The following is an 18,943-nucleotide window of genomic DNA, read 5'->3' as shown; positions in this document are numbered from 1 at the left end:
ATGGAATCCTTACAGTTATCTCCCCTGCTTCATTCGCCCCTTGCGCCAGAAGTGTTATGTGGAATAAATGTTACGGACATTTTACCAATAGCGATGACAGAAAAGACAAATAAGCTCCAACAGGATAAAATTAGGCAATATGGTGTGTCTTTCTAATTTCTGCTTATTCTTGTTCCGTCACTCCATTCAACCGGAAGGTGGCAGGGGCAATGGAGGCGAAGAACTATCTGAAAACCAAGAGTCGCGCTTAAAATGTTGAAAAAAAAAACGTATTTCACATGAGTAATTACTAAACATGGGGTAAGAAATGTGAGAGCACAGCCAAGTGAGGAAATGGGTGTGTACCTTTGATGGTGGCAATATTTTATTTTGAGATGTATAAAATATTTTTTTATCCGAAGCGAGGAAAGCCAACCTTTGCTCGCTTATAAGAAGACTTTGTGCCAAAGTTTGCCTGTGGTCCAATCAAATACAAGACAGAAAAATAGATTTAACCAATCAGACAATGGCTACTATTTAGGGATCGGAGGGACTTACAAAATATTCAGGTCACTGACACAGATCTCTCCTCAAAGAAAAATCCGCATATAACACAGTTATTTAACCTGCTGTATATACGCATTGTGGTTTCTGTTGACATGGTTACCCTTATCTAATATTTCTGCAAGCTGACATCCTTAAATATTTCCCAAAACACTATTTTCAGTGACAGTTTTACTCCCGGAATCACCCAGAAGCAATCGTACGCTAAATAGCATTCTGAATCATTCGGTTATGAACCTTTATGAGATAAAAAGTTCAAAAGGTATGTACAAATGTCCACTTTCGCGATTTGGTAAGCTGTGCTCTGATTGGTCAATCTCAAAGGTTACTTCACGTGACCTCCTATAAGGTTTTGTTAGACTCAGTAGTGGAGTGGAATGAAAATTACTGAGGCTACGTTTGCTTAGACTGAACTGCATGAGTAGCAATCAGTGGAAGGTAAAACCTGAAAACAAATGACTTTTCCTGAGTTATTTATGAAAAAAAAAAATAAAATAACTGCACCACGGGAAAGTTATGCCCAGGTAATAAAATGCTGATGGAACAGGGGGAAATAAATTTTTTAAAAAAATTATGAAAAAAAATCCTCTTAGGAGATGTTTGTCAAATCAGGAGTGAAAGAACACAACACTGCATTCACATAGTACATGTACTTTACCATCTTTAAGACTGAATCACATTGGTGATGCACCCATTGCCGCAAAGGTATCAACCATAATTCAGACACTTGCGATTAATGCCGCAGCGAAACCACGTGGCAACAATGGATTTAAAAATACTGTTAATCAAATATATTGGCTATCAATAAAAAGATAGCAGTTCATGTCTTATTTGATGAATTCAGTGAGATAACAACAAACTAATTATCTGACATGTTTTGAACATGTTAATTTATGATTACTGGCAGCTTAAATATGTAAGATGGTTGGCTTTTATCCTGTCTGGGTTTGATATATTCCTTTTCACATTTCTGATTTTGACCGCAACAGCCAAATTCAAAGAAAAACACTTTCATAAAAAATTCATGAATACTATATTTGCAAATAATACACGGAATTCATGAATGGATATAGTTAAATTCTCCAGATGTATTATGAAACAGTACAAACAGAGTAGCAATCAAAATATTTTGATGTATACTCATTGAATGATGTGTAAATGACATATCACAGTTTACTATGGTATACAGTGTTTATCCATCACAACTTATCACATCATGCAAACTCCATGGCAGTAGCACACACATCAGCATGAACTGTAATGACATCTGATGGATACAAGTCTCCACACAGGGGGCACTCCACAAAGCTCTCTGCATCATGTGTGAGGACAACATCTGAGTCAGCACTGTCATCTACTACAGTGTACACATCCTCTTCACCTGCTTGTGTGGATCTACTGGGAGATCTTAGTACAGCAGCAGACCCATCTTGTCCCACGTTGCAGGTTCGGACATGCTGGGAATATATGTGTTCTGGAACATTACCTGCAAGCATTGCCAGAATTTAAATAGTAGTGAGTGAATGAATGACAACGCTGAAAGATTGATTGAGCTGCCTTTATCATTATTCCAGCAGTATCATGTCGGAGACACCAGAAATAGGCTTTTACACATTGTACCCATGTGGGGAATCAATCGTGGGGCAACACTTTAACCACTAGGCTACCCCTTGGGTAGGAGGGAGGGAGCAAGCGAACAAGTTGGGCTTAGCTCCACTTTGAACTAGATTCCCAAATATATCAGAGTGTATCAGCTTGTGATCACCAATTAGGATCCCCAATACTTGATTATCTATGCTTTGGGACTCCTAATACTTGATTATGCTTTGGGACACCCATGATTTGGTTGTCCATGCCTTAAGACACCAATACATGATTATCTGATTAAAGATCACAATACTTGATCATAAATACCTTAGGGCCCCCCAATAGTTGATTATCTATACTTCACAACCCCAAATATTTGATTGTCTAAGTTCTTTGAGAACCAATACTTGATAATCTATGGTTTAGGACCCCCAATATTTGATCATTTATGCTTTAGGATCCTCAATACTTAATTATCTATGTTTTGAAATCCTCAAAAACGTGATAGTTTTTGTTTCAGAATACTGAATACTGTTGATGCTACATCACAGACATGCTTTCCGGTTAGTGTCCGGAAATACCCACCTTTACATGATGGACAGCTGACATAGTCACCATAACTTGAGTCTTGGTTAGATTGTCTGGAAAACATGTAATTGGAACATCATAGAGTGTTGTCCATCCTCAATATCTCCAGGGTATACGTTCCGATAAGTCTCCACTATACCCTGGACGCATCTACGGCTCTGCCAGATAAATGTATTACCTCCCTTGACTGTCTTTTGATCCAGTCAAGTGTTTACGCTGGGAAGTTGAGCGAACCAATCACAACTCACTTTCGTTTTTTTAATTATCTAACCGATTATACTTAGCAACAGAAACCATGCAGAGGTTCTCTGGAAGAGGAAGAAGGCGTTCTTGCATATGTTGTTTTAAAGTTTCGGACCTGTCAATTTGTTTGTATGATTTCCCTAAAATGTGGGACGCACTGCGAGCAAACCTTCGCAGTTGCGACCGCTACCTTTGTTGACACTGGCAAGCTCGGTTATAACGGCGGCCTAGCTGATTGGCTACAGTGAGAAGGCAGAGCCAGCGAAGGGAGGTAATAAATTTGTCGGGCAGAGCCGTAGATGCGTCCAGGGTATAGTGGAGACTTAACGGAACGTATACCCTAGAGATATCAAGGATGAGTGTTGTCTGGCAATATGTATTATTTAATGAAGATTAATACAGACTTCACAGTTCAGTCTTGCAAGGTTGTGAAAATATCATAGCTTTAATAAGATGCACCGTCTTTATATTTATGTATTTGTTTCTTTCATCATTGTACAATTTTTTCGAGGTGAGTAGCTAAATTTGGCAAATCAAGGCAACTAGGGCTTTATCAAGGCCAAAACGAATTTAGTACTTCTTTGGGGTAAAATGTCCAAATTTCAGGCTTTTTCTGTCCTTTTTGTGCTTGTATCACTTACATGGAAAGTTAATCAACATGAATACAAAGCCAAGAATGAATAAAAACAAGTCTACAAACTTGATATATTTCCTCCATGTATATTTTTACGTCCTCCATTTCCTAGGGTTTGGGATGCTCCAAAAGCTGCAGACAGCCTAGGTGTTGTTCTTGTACTTGCAGCTTCACCTGACCCTGAAGGTCTTGGTGTAAGGGGATTAGAACAAGCTTGTGTGGTGTTTGTCACTGACACACTACAACAGACCTTTCCCTTGTCCTTAGACAACCACCTATCACATGTATCAACTCGGTCGACTCCAGCTTCTTTGACATTCCTTTTTCTCTTCTGGGTTTTCGGAGTTCCCATTGTATCACCAACACTGACACTTGTATTAAGTGCTTTTGAACTAAATGGCTGCCTTTTGGGAGTATTGACATTGCTCAGATCATCTTGCTGCTGAAATGTCTTTTGAACATGGGAAATTAGACATGTTTGGGGAAGTAAGGTTGATCTGGACAAGCTGGAAGAGTGTATGTTAGGTTTAAACCCCTCTGTTCTGAGGCTTTTCTGAGTCTGAGAAAATTCGTTTTCATTTTCAAACTTTCTTTTACAACCTGATGGTGTTGTATGTGTCTTTTCTGTGGACATTCGGTAATTTTTCGGTGAAAACGAATTAGAAAGCTCTCTCTCTTGACACCAAGAGGAAGGTGCAAGGGGAGACAACTCTTGAGTGTTATTCTGTGTCTCGGCTGTGTCAAACAAGCCACAGATATGATCTCCACACTGCTGCATGAACATTTTCTTCTCATCTTGACTTAGCTTTCGCTTTTTCTTTTTTTCAAACTTATGGCGCAAATCTGAAAAACAGTAATGCCTCTATAATTAAGGGTGCAATAAATTGTTTGGTGTATAACACCACACTCACAATATTCCAGCTATATACAGCGGAAGCTGTCTAAACCGGCACTCATTGGGACGGAAGAATTAATCCGGCTTAGACAATGTGCTGGATTGTAGAGCTGATGATAAATGTACAAGCCACGAATGGGACTGAGATTTTATGCCAATGTTGACAACTTGCTGGATTGGACAGATGCCGGTTTTGGCAGCTTCCACTGTAGGTAAGTAATTGGGTCTGTAAAATCCAGTGATCAACAACGTGATCATTGATTTACACAGCTGGGATACGACACATGTAAACCAAGTCAGCGATCCTAACCACCAGATCCCTCCTATGAGTATGACATGCATGGGTTGATGAAGACCAGTTTCAGTGTAGATAAATATGTGGTGTAAGTTGTAAATTCACACAAAAACAAAATAACTGGGTTTTTTTCAAAACAGAACCTTGCATCCATTGCCTAGTAACTGTTATCACAATGAACAAAAGCAATTTTGGCTTCACTGACATTTAAACTCTTCTTTTCTACAGTCTCATGTCTGAAAATTCAATTTAATTTTACTCAATTAAAAATTATACTTAATCTTGTGTGTATTGATAAATTAAGCACTCCCTGACAATTAGCAAGGTGCCACAGGACCATTATTGTAATCAGCAGGTGGTAATGGTTGAATGTGTAGATGATGTCACCATGACAAACAGTGGGCATAACTACATATCTAGGTTACTCAGTGAGTGAAACAATAGCCATTTGCCCTTACGCATGTCTTTGTCAAAAGGAACTGGTGATCGAGTTTAGACTATAGTTTTATACTGCTCTCAGCTAACTGCCAATATTCTAGCAATATCAGTGCAGGGACACCAGAAATGATTTCAGACATTGTATTCATGTCGGGAATTGAACCCTGTGTTCAGTGTGACAAGAGACTACTCTTTCCAACTGCCCTGATCACTGAATGGTGGTGAAAATCTAGTTATATATGAAGAACTGTTGCTCATACTATCAAAGACGATGAAGACACTTAATTACTACTAAGATTGCAATGTAAATTTAATAGAACACATTTATGAGATTTAAGAGATCTGAAGAACACGTGATGTCATATCTCAGACCACAATATGGCATACAGTGAAAACTGTCAAAACCGGCAGCTGTCCAATCCAGCAAGTTGTCAACACTGGCATAAAATCTCAGTCTCCTATGTGGCTAGTACATTTATCATCACTTACAAGCTTTGTAATCTGGCAGCTATCAATTCCAGATCTCCCATGAATACAGTAGCCTGAATATGTGTTTATACAGCAATCATTGCTGTCTTATCTGGCATGTGGCGAGGAGTCATCCAGATGTGTATTGTCACCAATTAATTCTGCATTGAAACTACATGCTTGCCGGCAAAGATAACTTATCTTAGGTCAGTATGGCTATATTTGTATATGTAATGTGTGAAAAATATGTGATTTTTATCGTAAATGTGTGCAGCAATTGAGAGAACCAGTTGCTACAACAATGTATATGAGAGTAACAAACTGTGTCAGCTCAACAATCTAGCTTGCTGTCTGATCCAGATTATTTCCTCAGTCCAGATGAGTGCTGGCTTCAAAAGTTTCCACTGACGAACTGACATCACACTTTCCAATCTTTCTACACAATTACTAAAGAGTCTGGTCTGGTAGGAAACACACCTGCGATAGTCACCTTGTCCAAATCAATGTTTTCCATCTGTATTGAGCTTAAGAACTGACACAGTTCTTCTTCAAACTGAAACATAATATAACAATGTTGTACACAATGTAAACGATCATGCAACTGAACCCATCTCAAATTAACTGGATGTCATGACCATGATAAAGCTTGTCAGATAACACTGAACATATTGTAATGTTCTGAATAAAATTTATATTTTATACTTATCCTGACTCATGCTTAAGTGCTTATCTCCTCTTCCCCGGCGAGGTAGTGGAATTACCTGAAATCCCTTGAAGTTCCCTTCTAAAAGAAGCTGATGTAAAATACACTCATCCACGAGTAGCCTCCCTTTTCACGTGCACATGGTCAGCTGACCGACCATGCTTGTTACTCTCGCCTTATAAATTGACAGACACAAGATTTATGGGAATTCAGTGTGTCTGTGAGGGGCGGCTGGGAGGGCTTTCGTCATGAGTCAGGATATGTATAAAATATCAATTTTATTCAGAAAATTGTATGTTTTTCCTTATCCTGACTCATGCTTAATTGCTTACAGAATCCAATGGAAACAGTAGTGGGTCAGGCCACGCTGGATTCTGCAGGCTATCAAAATTATGTCCAATATCCCCCCTACCACCACCAACAGGAACTTGTAATGGCAATAATTCGGTCCTGTTCCTCTAATATTCATTGTAGATTCTGTGGGGATCACATCCCCTTGAACTTCGTTGACTGGAACATGATGATATCAAAAGTAACTACCATTCTGCTAGTTTTCGATGCAGCTGAATGTCAAGATATTGTAATCAAGACTAGTTGCGACCCATCTTCATGTACAAGTATCTTCATTACGAGTACAGGGTCATAATCACTCATGCTAGTCTGTTCGAGATGTGTGTATGGACTTTCCACCATTATACTCTGCAGAGCGCCTGGCTTCCACAAGTCAACTGATAAAACGGGTGAGTGAACTCAGCGTCTTCGAGGAACCGTTAGTTGCTCTGCAACTACGAGCGGCTGACTAGTTGAAAAGCCTCCCAATGCAGCATCCCCTCTGTTGGTGATGGAAGAAGAGGGAGATAGGGCGTCTGCCATGATGTTGCCCGCTCCTGGGGAACTTGAGATCTTGTTGAGGCTCCAATTCCGAAGTCAGACGATTTACTAACCATCCCAGTTGTGTTAGCAGCCTGGTGGTGAAGTCTAACTGCAGCCTGAGTTGATTTTTCTCTTGATGTGCTTGTATGCCGTCATCCAGGAAGAAAGCGCTGTGTAGATAGTGAGATGATAGACAATGAGCTTGGCTACCCAAGTAAATAGCCACGGGGCTAAAGATATTCCAAACGGTAGGACCGTCCATTGGTAGTGCTGACCATTGGAAAGGAAGTGCAGATGTTTCCTGGATTCTTGTATCGGGAAGTGCAGGTAGATTGTTGCGGCAGACCCGTGAACAGAGTTTGTGAATCAGTAGGGGTCCGGCTGCCCCGAGGCATATGTGGGACGATGGACGTTTTTGACGGTCCTCTGGAGTCCTGCACCACTGTCCTGTCTGTTGCATCCATATGCTATAGACCTATGGTAAGGTAAATAAAAACATTTGTTAAAATCTAAATATTTTAGATATTTAAATACTTACCTTACCATAGGGCGGTTAGTCCCTCCCAATGCTGGATACTCCTCCCCACTATGGATTCTTCGGACTGGGAAGTAAAAGTGAAGTTCTCATGGAGTGGGGAAATCCAGATACTTCCGTATAAGTACAGTCATCGAATGCGAAGTAGCCATTCAAGATTGAATAGCAATTCAAATCTGTCAGATCTCCTACTAAGCAAAGCTTGAGGTAATATGCTATAGACCTATGGTAAGGTAAGTAAAAACATTTGACAAATTATGATACATATACTAAGCCAAATACTGCGTAAAACGTAAATTTAGTTCAAGGACCAAACTAACTGAAAGACTTATCGCCGTATCCAGGACCCCAGGTGCCTCCAGCCACCCTCGTTGGGTGATAGGGAGAGAGTGACAAGCATGGTTGGTCAGCTGACTATTTGCGCGCGAAACGGGAGGCTATTCGTGGGTGAGTGTATTTTATGTCAGCTACTTTTAGAAGGGAACTTCAAGGGATTTCAGGTATTCCACTACCTTCGCAAAGGAAGAGGAGACAAGCAATTAAGCACGAGCCAGGATAAGGAAAAATTAGTGTTTTACCCCTGTTATTGTATTAATTTTCTTTCCATATGATTACTTGTCAGCTTGTTATCGACTACTTTACTTAGGCAAAACACACAAATGTCACAAGCTCAGGTTTGGTGCTGACAGACCGGGTATGAACCAGAGTGAAACAAGAATCAATGACAAGCCAAACCTGTCGACACCTCGTAATACTGGGCCAAACAAGCAAATAGATGTCAACCGTTGATGAATGTATTAATATTTGTCAGCTTTTGTTCTTCATATCATATATCCAGATTTCATGTAAAAAACAGAAATGTTTGATAACATGCTCAATACTTACAGTTGATCCATATTTCTGTGTTAGATGTTCAGAGAAAAGCGAAGCCCTGGCAGATTTGCTTGGACCTGCTCGGACTTGGGGGCTGTATTTGCCTGCATTCTCTGATGCTGCCAATACAAGTTTGGCTGTTCTGGATAATGCCCCTTCCATTTCGACTCTACCCTCCGAGGATCCAGCCAACTTCATCAGACGAGACTTTACAACATCGGGAGAAGCACTTCTGTGTTAGCAATGTTACTAGATTAAAGGGATGCAAAGATGTCGGCACATCATGATCATCAACACAAATAATCAGATTTTTTACAAGACTAAATAAACTATACACGCTTAACTTTATGCAGCTTTATGCCAAAGTTCCTCAACAAACTAAATCAAGAAAAACGTTGAACCTCAGTGTGACGTTGTATCATGGCTTCATTCGATTTCTTTTTTAACGCTGTACTCCTTATTATTCTAGCTATATGGCATGAGTCTGTAAATAGATCATGTCTGGAAAAAGAAAATCCTGTGATCAATAGCATGAGTATCGATCTACACAACTGTCACATAATGACATGCCAAGTCAATGAGTCTGACCAGCCAGTCACCTTAGTTGCCTCTTCCGACAAGCATGTGTAGCTGAAGATCAATTCTAACCAAATCTTCACTTGCCTTATTTTATAGGTCTGCTGAGCTACCTACAACTTACTGTTTGTTTACTGATGATCCAAAGAAATGCTTCTGAATTGATGCCACTGAACTTGTTTTATCTCGTAACTCCAGATGAAGGTCATCCTCATTTCCACCCGATGACTTTATCTTGCCACCTGCTGCTCGGATCCTCACAAAGGAGAGACCATATTGGACATCTTTACGATAAGGCTGCCGGCAGATCACCTGGACTCGATCCCACTTTTCAGCTGCTACTCCAGGTGCAAAGTTCTCTGAGTATTAAAAGACAGGCAAGTGAGTTGGGTTTGAGGCTCCTTTGACATGTTTGAGCTGTATTCCAGTCATACTACACTGTGTCAATCTAATACCACAAATCCAAAAGTGCTATGAAAACAATGACACTAAAATTCAAATGGTTGAAACAGGGTTGATCTAATAAAGGTCACATGCAACCCAAAAATCAAGCATTAGAACACAGTTATCACTTGTTCATGATATATAAAATGCAGTGTGGTGATAGTGAAAAAACAAATAAACAAAATTATAAGCGTATAATCGCAAATCAAAAGTGCAATATTTTGTACTTGGGTTTACCTGCCTCAAAACAAAGTAGCCATGACACCGAACCCAGTCAGGACCAGTGGTGTGCACTCATGTGTAACGATGCCATGTCATTGATCACTTGTTCACTTGCCGATATGCACAGCAGGCTCTTTGTTTATGGCGCAAAAGCCCAATCGGACAGCACTGGGGGAAAATTAGTGAATCGTTTGAACTCCCATTTCGGTTGAACTGGAATTTTTGATGATTTGTTTCAGTAAGTTCATACCTAAAGGTATCAGAATTTGCAAGTTGTGTTTTATGTTGCATGTGACCTTTGAACAAAGCATAAATAAACCTTCTTTTAGGTAAGACTGCGTATTTCCACAGCCCACACAAGATTACGATTTCTTCTAAAGATGAAGCCACAGATTATCAATTCAAAAATATAATCATAAAATGTCAACTAATTTTTTGTTTATGAAAATCCGAAAAAACAGTGAGTGATTACCCTCTATCTACAAAAATGCAATAGCAAGGTATGATTTGGTTGATGCATGGAATCGTGTCTTAATAGTATCAATCAGTACTCATGATATCAATCACTGGACTGTTTTGTCCAGATATGTCACATAACAGTGAGTGAGGCAGCAAGCAACAAGCGGCATGTGTCACCTGCAGAGAACATCCTTGTCTTGACAATGCCCTGCCCCATCTTGCACTCAACTGGCGTCATCAGGCTTGAGGTAGGGACCAGTGTTCTGTACAGCATGTTCTGAGGCCAGTCAGAATTACCCACTTTGATCTCAATACTTCCACACCACTGACTACCTTAAAACAGAATGAAATGGTACAGTTAACTAATATTTCATGTTACAACCATAAAATCAAAATTCCTATTAGCTCAGAATGATTGGTTAGTAACCATAGTGACCCTGGTCTGTGAGGCAATATTTAAATTGTGTTGCAGGAATGCCGCGAACACGAAGAACAGAAATAACACTGCAATGTCAGACTATTAGAATAATAATAATAATAAAATAATAATAATCAAAGATAATCACCAATGTCAATGTAGGCTAACTGGCTGGGTTCCTCAAGCTGAAAGACTGCTTGTATCTGCCCTGATTTCTCTCGAGGGTGAGACAACCACTTCTTAAAACCATCCCCTCCAACGAGATTCTGTACCTTGTGGTGCTCGTCCTGAAATATGTAAACATTGACCATGCTGAAGTATCCCGAATAGGATAGAAACATATCTACCAAATGTGCAATATTGTTAGGGCATGGAACTGATTTTCACTTGCAGTCTTTACTTCCTTGCTGGGCTGGTTTAGACGAGAGCCGCGATGTGGTTCGTCAATCCCGATGCAGTGTCATGACGGGACTCTGAGCTCGCCTAGTCATCGTCTGTTCTAAATGATAATTTACATCCCATACTTGTGACACTCATGGATCCGACTACTGAACTATTTAACTGAGAAACCCACAGCAAAATCGATAAAATTAGAGGCTTGTTGGAAACGGTTATTACCTGTGAAGAAAAAGAAACAACAAATTTTATAGCCACTGGCGCCATATTTGTTTTTCGCGGGATGCTGAACCCAAATTAGTGCGTGTTAAATATAACGGAAGACGAATGTTTACTTCTACGATAGATGGGTAGTTTTACTACTTTTCGACCAATACTGTGTGTAAAATTAATTTTAAGATTTTTATATACTTTAAGGACTACACTGTTTGTTTCTGAGTGTTGAATTTACTTTGTTAAAGTTTTCCGAGTTCGTATATTTCAAGTTTTGAATTGTTGATTTTGATCGAGATGCGTCGTCTGCATTTCAAGTTATGAAACACTAAGTGATTTTGCAACTGCAAGTGCTTTTTTCACTGTTGACAAAACCTTCAGTAGAATATCTTCTGTTTGTGTAATGTGCCAACTCTTTTGATTCCTTGACGAGTTGTTTACATAAAATCCAATTGTCATTTCTTGACGTTGTAGAAATGCAGCTGTGTATATTTTGCTTTCTACTGACACCTAGACCAGGGAAGATCAAACTAGTGTTTGCCGTAAGAAGCCACTAACGGGATCGTTTGTCAGGCGCTGTCAGGTTGACACATGTCATCGTATCCCAGTTGCGTAGATCGATGCTCATACTGTCGATCACTGGATTGTATGGTCCAGGCACAATTATTTACTGACTGCCAAATAGCTGGAATAGTTGCTGTAAAAATAATATATAAACTCACTCACTCACTAGTCCTCCTAAGACTATGCTTTAGGAGTACGAAGCTAAATGCCTGAAAAAACCCAGAAACAGCCAAAACAGAATTAATGAATTATTTAGGATATAATCCACATTAAAGCCATTTTTTCAAATGGTTGCTTGACAATTCACTTAGACCTATTGCTGGCAGGAGAGTCTGAATTTCACTGTGAACCCATCTTAACCATTTTTCTACATTTCTTAGAAAAATGCATTAACTACCATCTCCATATTCCAAAGTCAATATACATTTTTTGCTCCACATATGTATTGACTCTTTTCATATGACTGATAATTTGTGTTTGTTTTGTTTTTTTCGCTAGCGCAAATTCTGAATCAACTGAGCTTGAACTAGGAAGACACGGCTTAATGATGGACAGTAATATCTTCCCTTCATCTGTTATCTCACAGTCGGATAGGTAGTATTTAGCTGATTCATTCATAAGCACTGAATGAAATTTGCAAATGTAGCCACACTTAAAATCAACAATTTGCAAGTACCATTTGAAGTTTGTATTTCTGAAGAAAAGGCTTCTTATTTATCAGTGGGAAACCAAGAGCAATTAGTGGTATTCATGAGCTCATCAGTTTCAAATATAATATATTTATACATGTTCATGTAAATAGTTATGTTTGAAAATATTCTGTTATGCTCAATATCAAAGACACATAGATGCCAGTTACATTGCTAACACTTCTGATTGAAGAATTATAATATTGTCACTGAATAAACATGTTTGTTAAAAGGTTGTATACTCAGAAAACGAAATGGTGTGGAATACCCGAACCTCCAACAGACAGTGATGAGGGAATCTTATCCAGCTCTTTCTTCTCAGAATTACCATCAGAAGGGTTCTACATTTCTCCTTCCCAGAAGAAACCAAGATCACCTCTTATTTTCCAATCTCAGGAAAAAGGTACTAAGTTAATACAACATGATGACGTTAGGCAACCTGAGAATGTAGTCAGGACTGCCTGATGGTGTGTTTTGACTCACCTGACTGAAACAATTTTCAGGGGACACTATTGTTTGTGTTTATCTGCCACATACACTGAAATATGACAATATCATGATTAAAGAAGTGAATGTCTGCAGAAATGTATCAAGTCAAGCATATCTTGTTCTGTTTGTGAGTGGGAAGAATTCGTTGTAGAATTGGATCATCCCAATACCAATCTTTGAAATTAGTTTCATTTTGCTGTTTTTTCAACCCTAAATGCAACATTGCCAGATCACATAACTACTAAAGCTAAACAGTTTGTCAGTCAGTTACTTCACAGTTCAAAAGTTCACTCCTAACTAATTTGTCCAATGAGAAACAATAAGTGAATATTCCTTTTAAGGAAACAAAACTGTGTCATATATTGTGTAAGATATATTGTATAATCTACTTTTTAAGGTAACATATATGATGTATTTATGATACTTTGTCAGTGTAAAGTACAGATACATGTACTTTTGAGGTTGAATCCCATCTGGGATTGGAACCCACACTGTCGAGTCAGGCACCTAATCATTATCATGCAAAGTCATCAATCTAACATTGTTACCCACTATTACATTTGACCACAGGCATTGTGGATTCATTATCTTTTAAATGTTTGCTGAGTTGAAACCTTCAGAATTGTAGTATTGTTTGTGTTATATGATGAAAAATTGCCTGTGATTTCTTGGTTGTTTAGACCTTCTTTGAAATCATCAATTTCTTTAGATTTACAACAGTTATACATTACACTTTAATTTTCAGAGAATGCTTTTCTACAGATGAAATCTCAGTCTCAAACAAGTTTCAAGTAAGATCAAACTTCCTGAACAGTATGATTATATTTTATGTACTTCCAACAGAAAATGAGACAACTGATAGAGAAGGTGTAATGATGACAGCGGTCTGTGAAATTATGCATGAAGATCATTACATAGAGAATACTAAACTATGTCCTGCGTAATACCATATTTGTGAAGCAAGTGAATGGTTTGGTATCTAACTCGCTTTCACTCGTTAGATACCAATACCTTTCACAAGTTTCATAAATATGGTGTTACACTTGACATAGTTTAGTATTTTATTTATTACTCACCCAACATTAGCAAAATAATATCGAGCAAAGTCCTTCTCTCCTAAGAAGTCATCGAGTGTGGGGACACTCAAACAACGTCCAATACTACTGTGACAGAGGAATTATCATTGTGATGTCATAACTGTAAAACACTTTGACGTCATATGTACGGCATCACACGATGTTTTTACACAATGTGTAATGACTTTGTAAAATTATTAAACAGAAATATCTGCGGCAGGTGAGTAATAAATGACTTGTCAACATGTTTGGTGACATACTGCTGATGTATTTGCCTATGGTTGTCTTGCTGACTTTGAAAGTCACCTCACCCTGGCACGTTATCTTGGTGGATGCCAGGAAGTATATAATGTCTGGTGAGCTGTATCTAACTGAAGTCATCTGGAAGATGCCATGCTTGGGATAGGTACTTAGTAGACCACAATTGTATGTCTCATGATCAGAGATAACCAGCAACAACCTGCGCACATTATCAAGTCTTTGAATGTCATTTAGAAGTGAAAATACATAAGAATGAAGATTTTTATGGATATCAACTTCTTTATGAGAGAACACAACGTTTCGGAGTTAATGCTTACTCCTTCATCAGGTGATTGAGAAAGGGATACAGAGGTGTATTTATATGTACAGGTAAAACAATAACAAAGTAACAAGTGGAATGAGTTAACGAAAGCTAGTATAAACAAGCACTGATAGGAAGCCGATAGTTAAGATAACAATGATGGAAGCCAATGGTAATGCATTACAGTTGATTGGATATGTTTACATAACATGATTGGGGATAAGGGTGGAAGCCAGTGGTGATACATTTCGCATGATAGGATGATGTACATAACACACGATAGGGGGTGAGCATGTTTACATGAGGATTGGTGATGTACAAACACAAGTATGTACTCGGGTAGATAGGCTATACATGAATTACATAGATACAATGTACACAGGTGGATGAGATTACTTTATCAATAAGTCCCAGGCACTTGGTAGGTACACTCCTTGGTCGCGGTTGATGGCTGGTTTCTGTCTCCGGATCTCGATGGCCTCTTGCAGTTTCCTTTGGCGCCAGTTGTTGTTGTTGGTAGATAGTATCCTAGTGTCCTCCCATCGAATTGAGTGTTCAGGGTTCTTGAGTATGTGTTCAGAGATGGCCGATTTCTGGTCGAGTTTCCTGACTGAGGTCTGATGTTCCTTCATTCTGGTGTTGATTGGTCTCAGCGTTTCTCCAATGTATAGGTCGCCACAGTTGCAAGGGATCTGGTAGATGCATCCTCTCGGGTTAGGGTGTTCACAGCTGGGTCCTTTACCGTTGGCTTTTAGGTAGGTCTTGATGGTCTTGCCACTGGAGAAGGTGACATCGATGCTGGCTTTGGTCTTGATGAGGCGTGATATTTGATGACTGATGGGGCCAAGGTAGGGTGTGGTTACTCTGATGGGTGATGGAGAAGGTTTGGGGCGGGGTTCTCGGTCCTTAAGGGTCTTGTTGATGGTGGCTGTGACGAGTTGGGGAGGGTAACCGTTGAGTGTGGTGAATGTCTTTCTGAGGTGGTCCAGTTCATTGTTTAGGGCATCGGGGTGGCAGAGGGCTTTGGCACGTCTGGTAAGGGTGGCGATGATAGCTTGCTTGATCTGAGGGTGGTGGCAGGAGTTGTAGTGGATGTACTGGTCGGTGTGCGTCGGCTTGCGGTAAACTGAGGTTCTAAGTCCATCGTCTGTGGTGTGGAGGGATACATCAAGGAAGGGCAGGTGTTGGTTGGTCTCAGTCTCCATGGTGAACTTGATTCTTGGATGTTGGTCGTTGAGGTGGTTGAGGAGCTCATTGGGGTCGTTGTCATAGGCGATGGTGGTGAAGGTGTCGTCGACTTTGCGGTACCAACAGAGGGGCTGGAACGGAGCTGTGGAGAGGGCTGCTTCCTCGAAGGAGGTCATGAAGATTTCTGTAATGAGAGGAGAAAGAGGTGAGCCCATGGGGAGACCGTGGATCTGCTTGTATATCTTACCATTGAATGTGAAGTAGGAGGTGTCAAAGCAGCTGCGGGCGAGGTTGATGATGCTGTCTATGGTGAGCTGGGTGTCCAAGTCATCTATCCGGTTGGCTAACTTGCTGCGAAGGATGTCCAGGGCTTCTTCTAGTGGGATGTTGGTGAAGAGGTCCACGACGTCGTAGCTGACCATGGTGCCTGTGGGGTTGGATTCTTTCAGCTGGTTGACAAAGGATGAAGAGTCGCTGATGTAGGACTTGCCATCTTTGCCAAGTGGAGTGAGGAGACGTGTGAGGAACTGGGCGGTGTTGTAGAAAACTGAACCTCTTGAGCAGACTAGGATCCGGGCTTTGGGCGGGTTCTTGTGGATCTTGATGGTGGCTCTTCCGTATGGGGCTTGGGAGTTGATAGGGTTCAGCTGGTTGAAGATGATGTCGTTGATTTCTCTCTTCTCATGGAGGTCCTTCAGGGTTTTCTTGTGTTGTCTTTCCAGTCTGGCCGTCGGATCTTTCTTGATGTTGAGGTAGGTGGTGGTGTCTGAGAGGCTGTTGTTGACGAGCTGGAGGAATTCCGGGGTGTCCATGATGACTGCTGCTTTGCCCTTGTCAGCATCAATGGTGATGCCCTTCCTTGATGTATCCCTCCACACCACAGACGATGGACTTAGAACCTCAGTTTACCGCAAGCCGACGCACACCGACCAGTACATCCACTACAACTCCTGCCACCACCCTCAGATCAAGCAAGCTATCATCGCCACCCTTACCAGACGTGCCAAAGCCCTCTGCCACCCCGATGCCCTAAACAATGAACTGGACCACCTCAGAAAGACATTCACCACACTCAACGGTTACCCTCCCCAACTCGTCACAGCCACCATCAACAAGACCCTTAAGGACCGAGAACCCCGCCCCAAACCTTCTCCATCACCCATCAGAGTAACCATACCCTACCTTGGCCCCATCAGTCATCAAATATCACGCCTCATCAAGACCAAAGCCAGCATCGATGTCACCTTCTCCAGTGGCAAGACCATCAAGACCTACCTAAAAGCCAACGGTAAAGGACCCAGCTGTGAACACCCTAACCCGAGAGGATGCATCTACCAGATCCCTTGCAACTGTGGCGACCTATACATTGGAGAAACGCTGAGACCAATCAACACCAGAATGAAGGAACATCAGACCTCAGTCAGGAAACTCGACCAGAAATCGGCCATCTCTGAACACATACTCAAGAACCCTGAACACTCAATTCGATGGGAGGACACTAGGATACTATCTACCAACAACAACAACTGGCGCCAAAGGAAACTGCAAGAGGCCATCGAGATCCGGAGACAGAAACCAGCCATCAACCGCGACCAAGGAGTGTACCTACCAAGTGCCTGGGACTTATTGATAAATTAATCTCATCCACCTGTGTACATTGTATCTATGTAATTCATGTATAGCCTATCTACCCGAGTACATACTTGTGTTTGTACATCACCAATCCTCATGTAAACATGCTCACCCCCTATCGTGTGTTATGTACATCATCCTATCATGCGAAATGTATCACCACTGGCTTCCACCCTTATCCCCAATCATGTTATGTAAACATATCCAATCAACTGTAATGCATTACCATTGGCTTCCATCATTGTTATCTTAACTATCGGCTTCCTATCAGTGCTTGTTTATACTAGCTTTCGTTAACTCATTCCACTTGTTACTTTGTTATTGTTTTACCTGTACATATAAATACACCTCTGTATCCCTTTCTCAATCACCTGATGAAGGAGTAAGCATTAACTCCGAAACGTTGTGTTCTCTCATAAAGAAGTTGATATCCATAAAAATCTTCATTCTTATGCGCACATTATGGTCGGTTATTGAGATCTTGCATCTAAACATTCTAGGTAAATGTAACAACATATCGCTGACCCGTCAAATCCACATCCATTCGTAACTATCAAGTCAGTTTGGTGTGTGTGGGCACCTTTGGAGGTGGGATTCATTCGTATTCACATTCACATTCACATTCACATTCACATTCACATTCACATTCACATTCACATTCACATTCACATTCACATTCATATTCACATAGCCATAAATTTTGAATGGTCCCTAAGAATACATCCCATCTCAGATGTTCCACAGCCTGCTCTAATGTTTGTAAGGAACACCTCAGCAAGATCTACATTCAAATAACATTGAGTTCCCTTATTTTTTGTCACTGGTGTATTTGTAATTTACACTATTGCTTGTCTATTGTCTGTAAAATTTTCTACCAGACTGAACATTTGCATAAAAGGCCTATCATCAGTTATGTTTACAAGCCAATTGGTTTTCTTGTTATCAAGATTGAAGAGATGTCAGTAATATTTCTTTTATATTTAGTTTTGTCTGTGAGTTATACTGCAGGTATTGTATTTCCTGAAATTTTTATTCAGAAGTCAACTTCCAAGGCAGCACAGCTTTAAGCCTTCCCAGAAACAGAATTTTAACCCAGTCTACCAGCGAGAATCTGATGTTGATGACCTCAGTAGCTTCAACTATGCCACCCCACAGAGACTATCGCTCAGCATCACACCTGCACAAGGATTCTCAGGTGTAGACAAACGATCTCATTCATCAGCGACTCTCAGGAGGTTGAAACTTATAGACAGAAATCTACAAACTTATGTCAACCCCTCAGATACCCCAGAAGAAGATCCAGAAGATGATGAAATGCAGAGAGGGCTGACTCCACCAAA

At 40.4% G+C, this 18,943-nt stretch overlaps 1 protein-coding gene and 1 long non-coding RNA gene across 3 annotated transcripts; one reads left to right on the top strand and one right to left on the bottom strand.

The window, feature by feature from the left end:
• Positions 1–1,557: 1,557 nt before the first annotated feature.
• On the bottom strand, positions 1,558–11,476 carry LOC137284745 (uncharacterized). 2 transcript variants are annotated; one of them, XM_067816680.1, is made up of 9 exons: positions 11,413–11,476; positions 10,943–11,081; positions 10,554–10,709; positions 9,376–9,610; positions 8,688–8,907; positions 6,169–6,244; positions 3,662–4,438; positions 2,716–2,771; positions 1,558–2,029 (listed from the first exon to the last, which is right to left on the bottom strand). In XM_067816680.1, exons 1-9 carry the CDS (start codon positions 11,455–11,457, stop codon positions 1,952–1,954), a joined length of 1,782 nt encoding a protein of 593 aa, XP_067672781.1. In that variant the 5' UTR covers positions 11,458–11,476; the 3' UTR covers positions 1,558–1,951. The 2 variants fall into 2 exon arrangements, with proteins under 2 accessions (XP_067672781.1, XP_067672790.1); XM_067816689.1 differs by having other exon boundaries at positions 1,694–2,029; positions 2,716–2,782; positions 3,669–4,438.
• Positions 11,477–13,028: 1,552 nt separating this feature from the next.
• LOC137286008 (uncharacterized) lies at positions 13,029–18,745 on the top strand. Its single transcript, XR_010956977.1, has 3 exons — positions 13,029–13,059; positions 13,891–13,936; positions 18,641–18,745. It is a non-coding gene; the product is annotated as an uncharacterized lncRNA (long non-coding RNA).
• The last annotated feature ends 198 nt before the right edge of the window (positions 18,746–18,943 follow it).

The sequence above is a fragment of the Haliotis asinina genome, chromosome 1 (genome assembly GCF_037392515.1).
Source record: "Haliotis asinina isolate JCU_RB_2024 chromosome 1, JCU_Hal_asi_v2, whole genome shotgun sequence".
In the NCBI taxonomy this organism is placed as follows: Eukaryota; Metazoa; Mollusca; class Gastropoda; order Lepetellida; family Haliotidae; genus Haliotis; species Haliotis asinina.
This window is presented reverse-complemented; position numbering and strand designations above follow the sequence as displayed.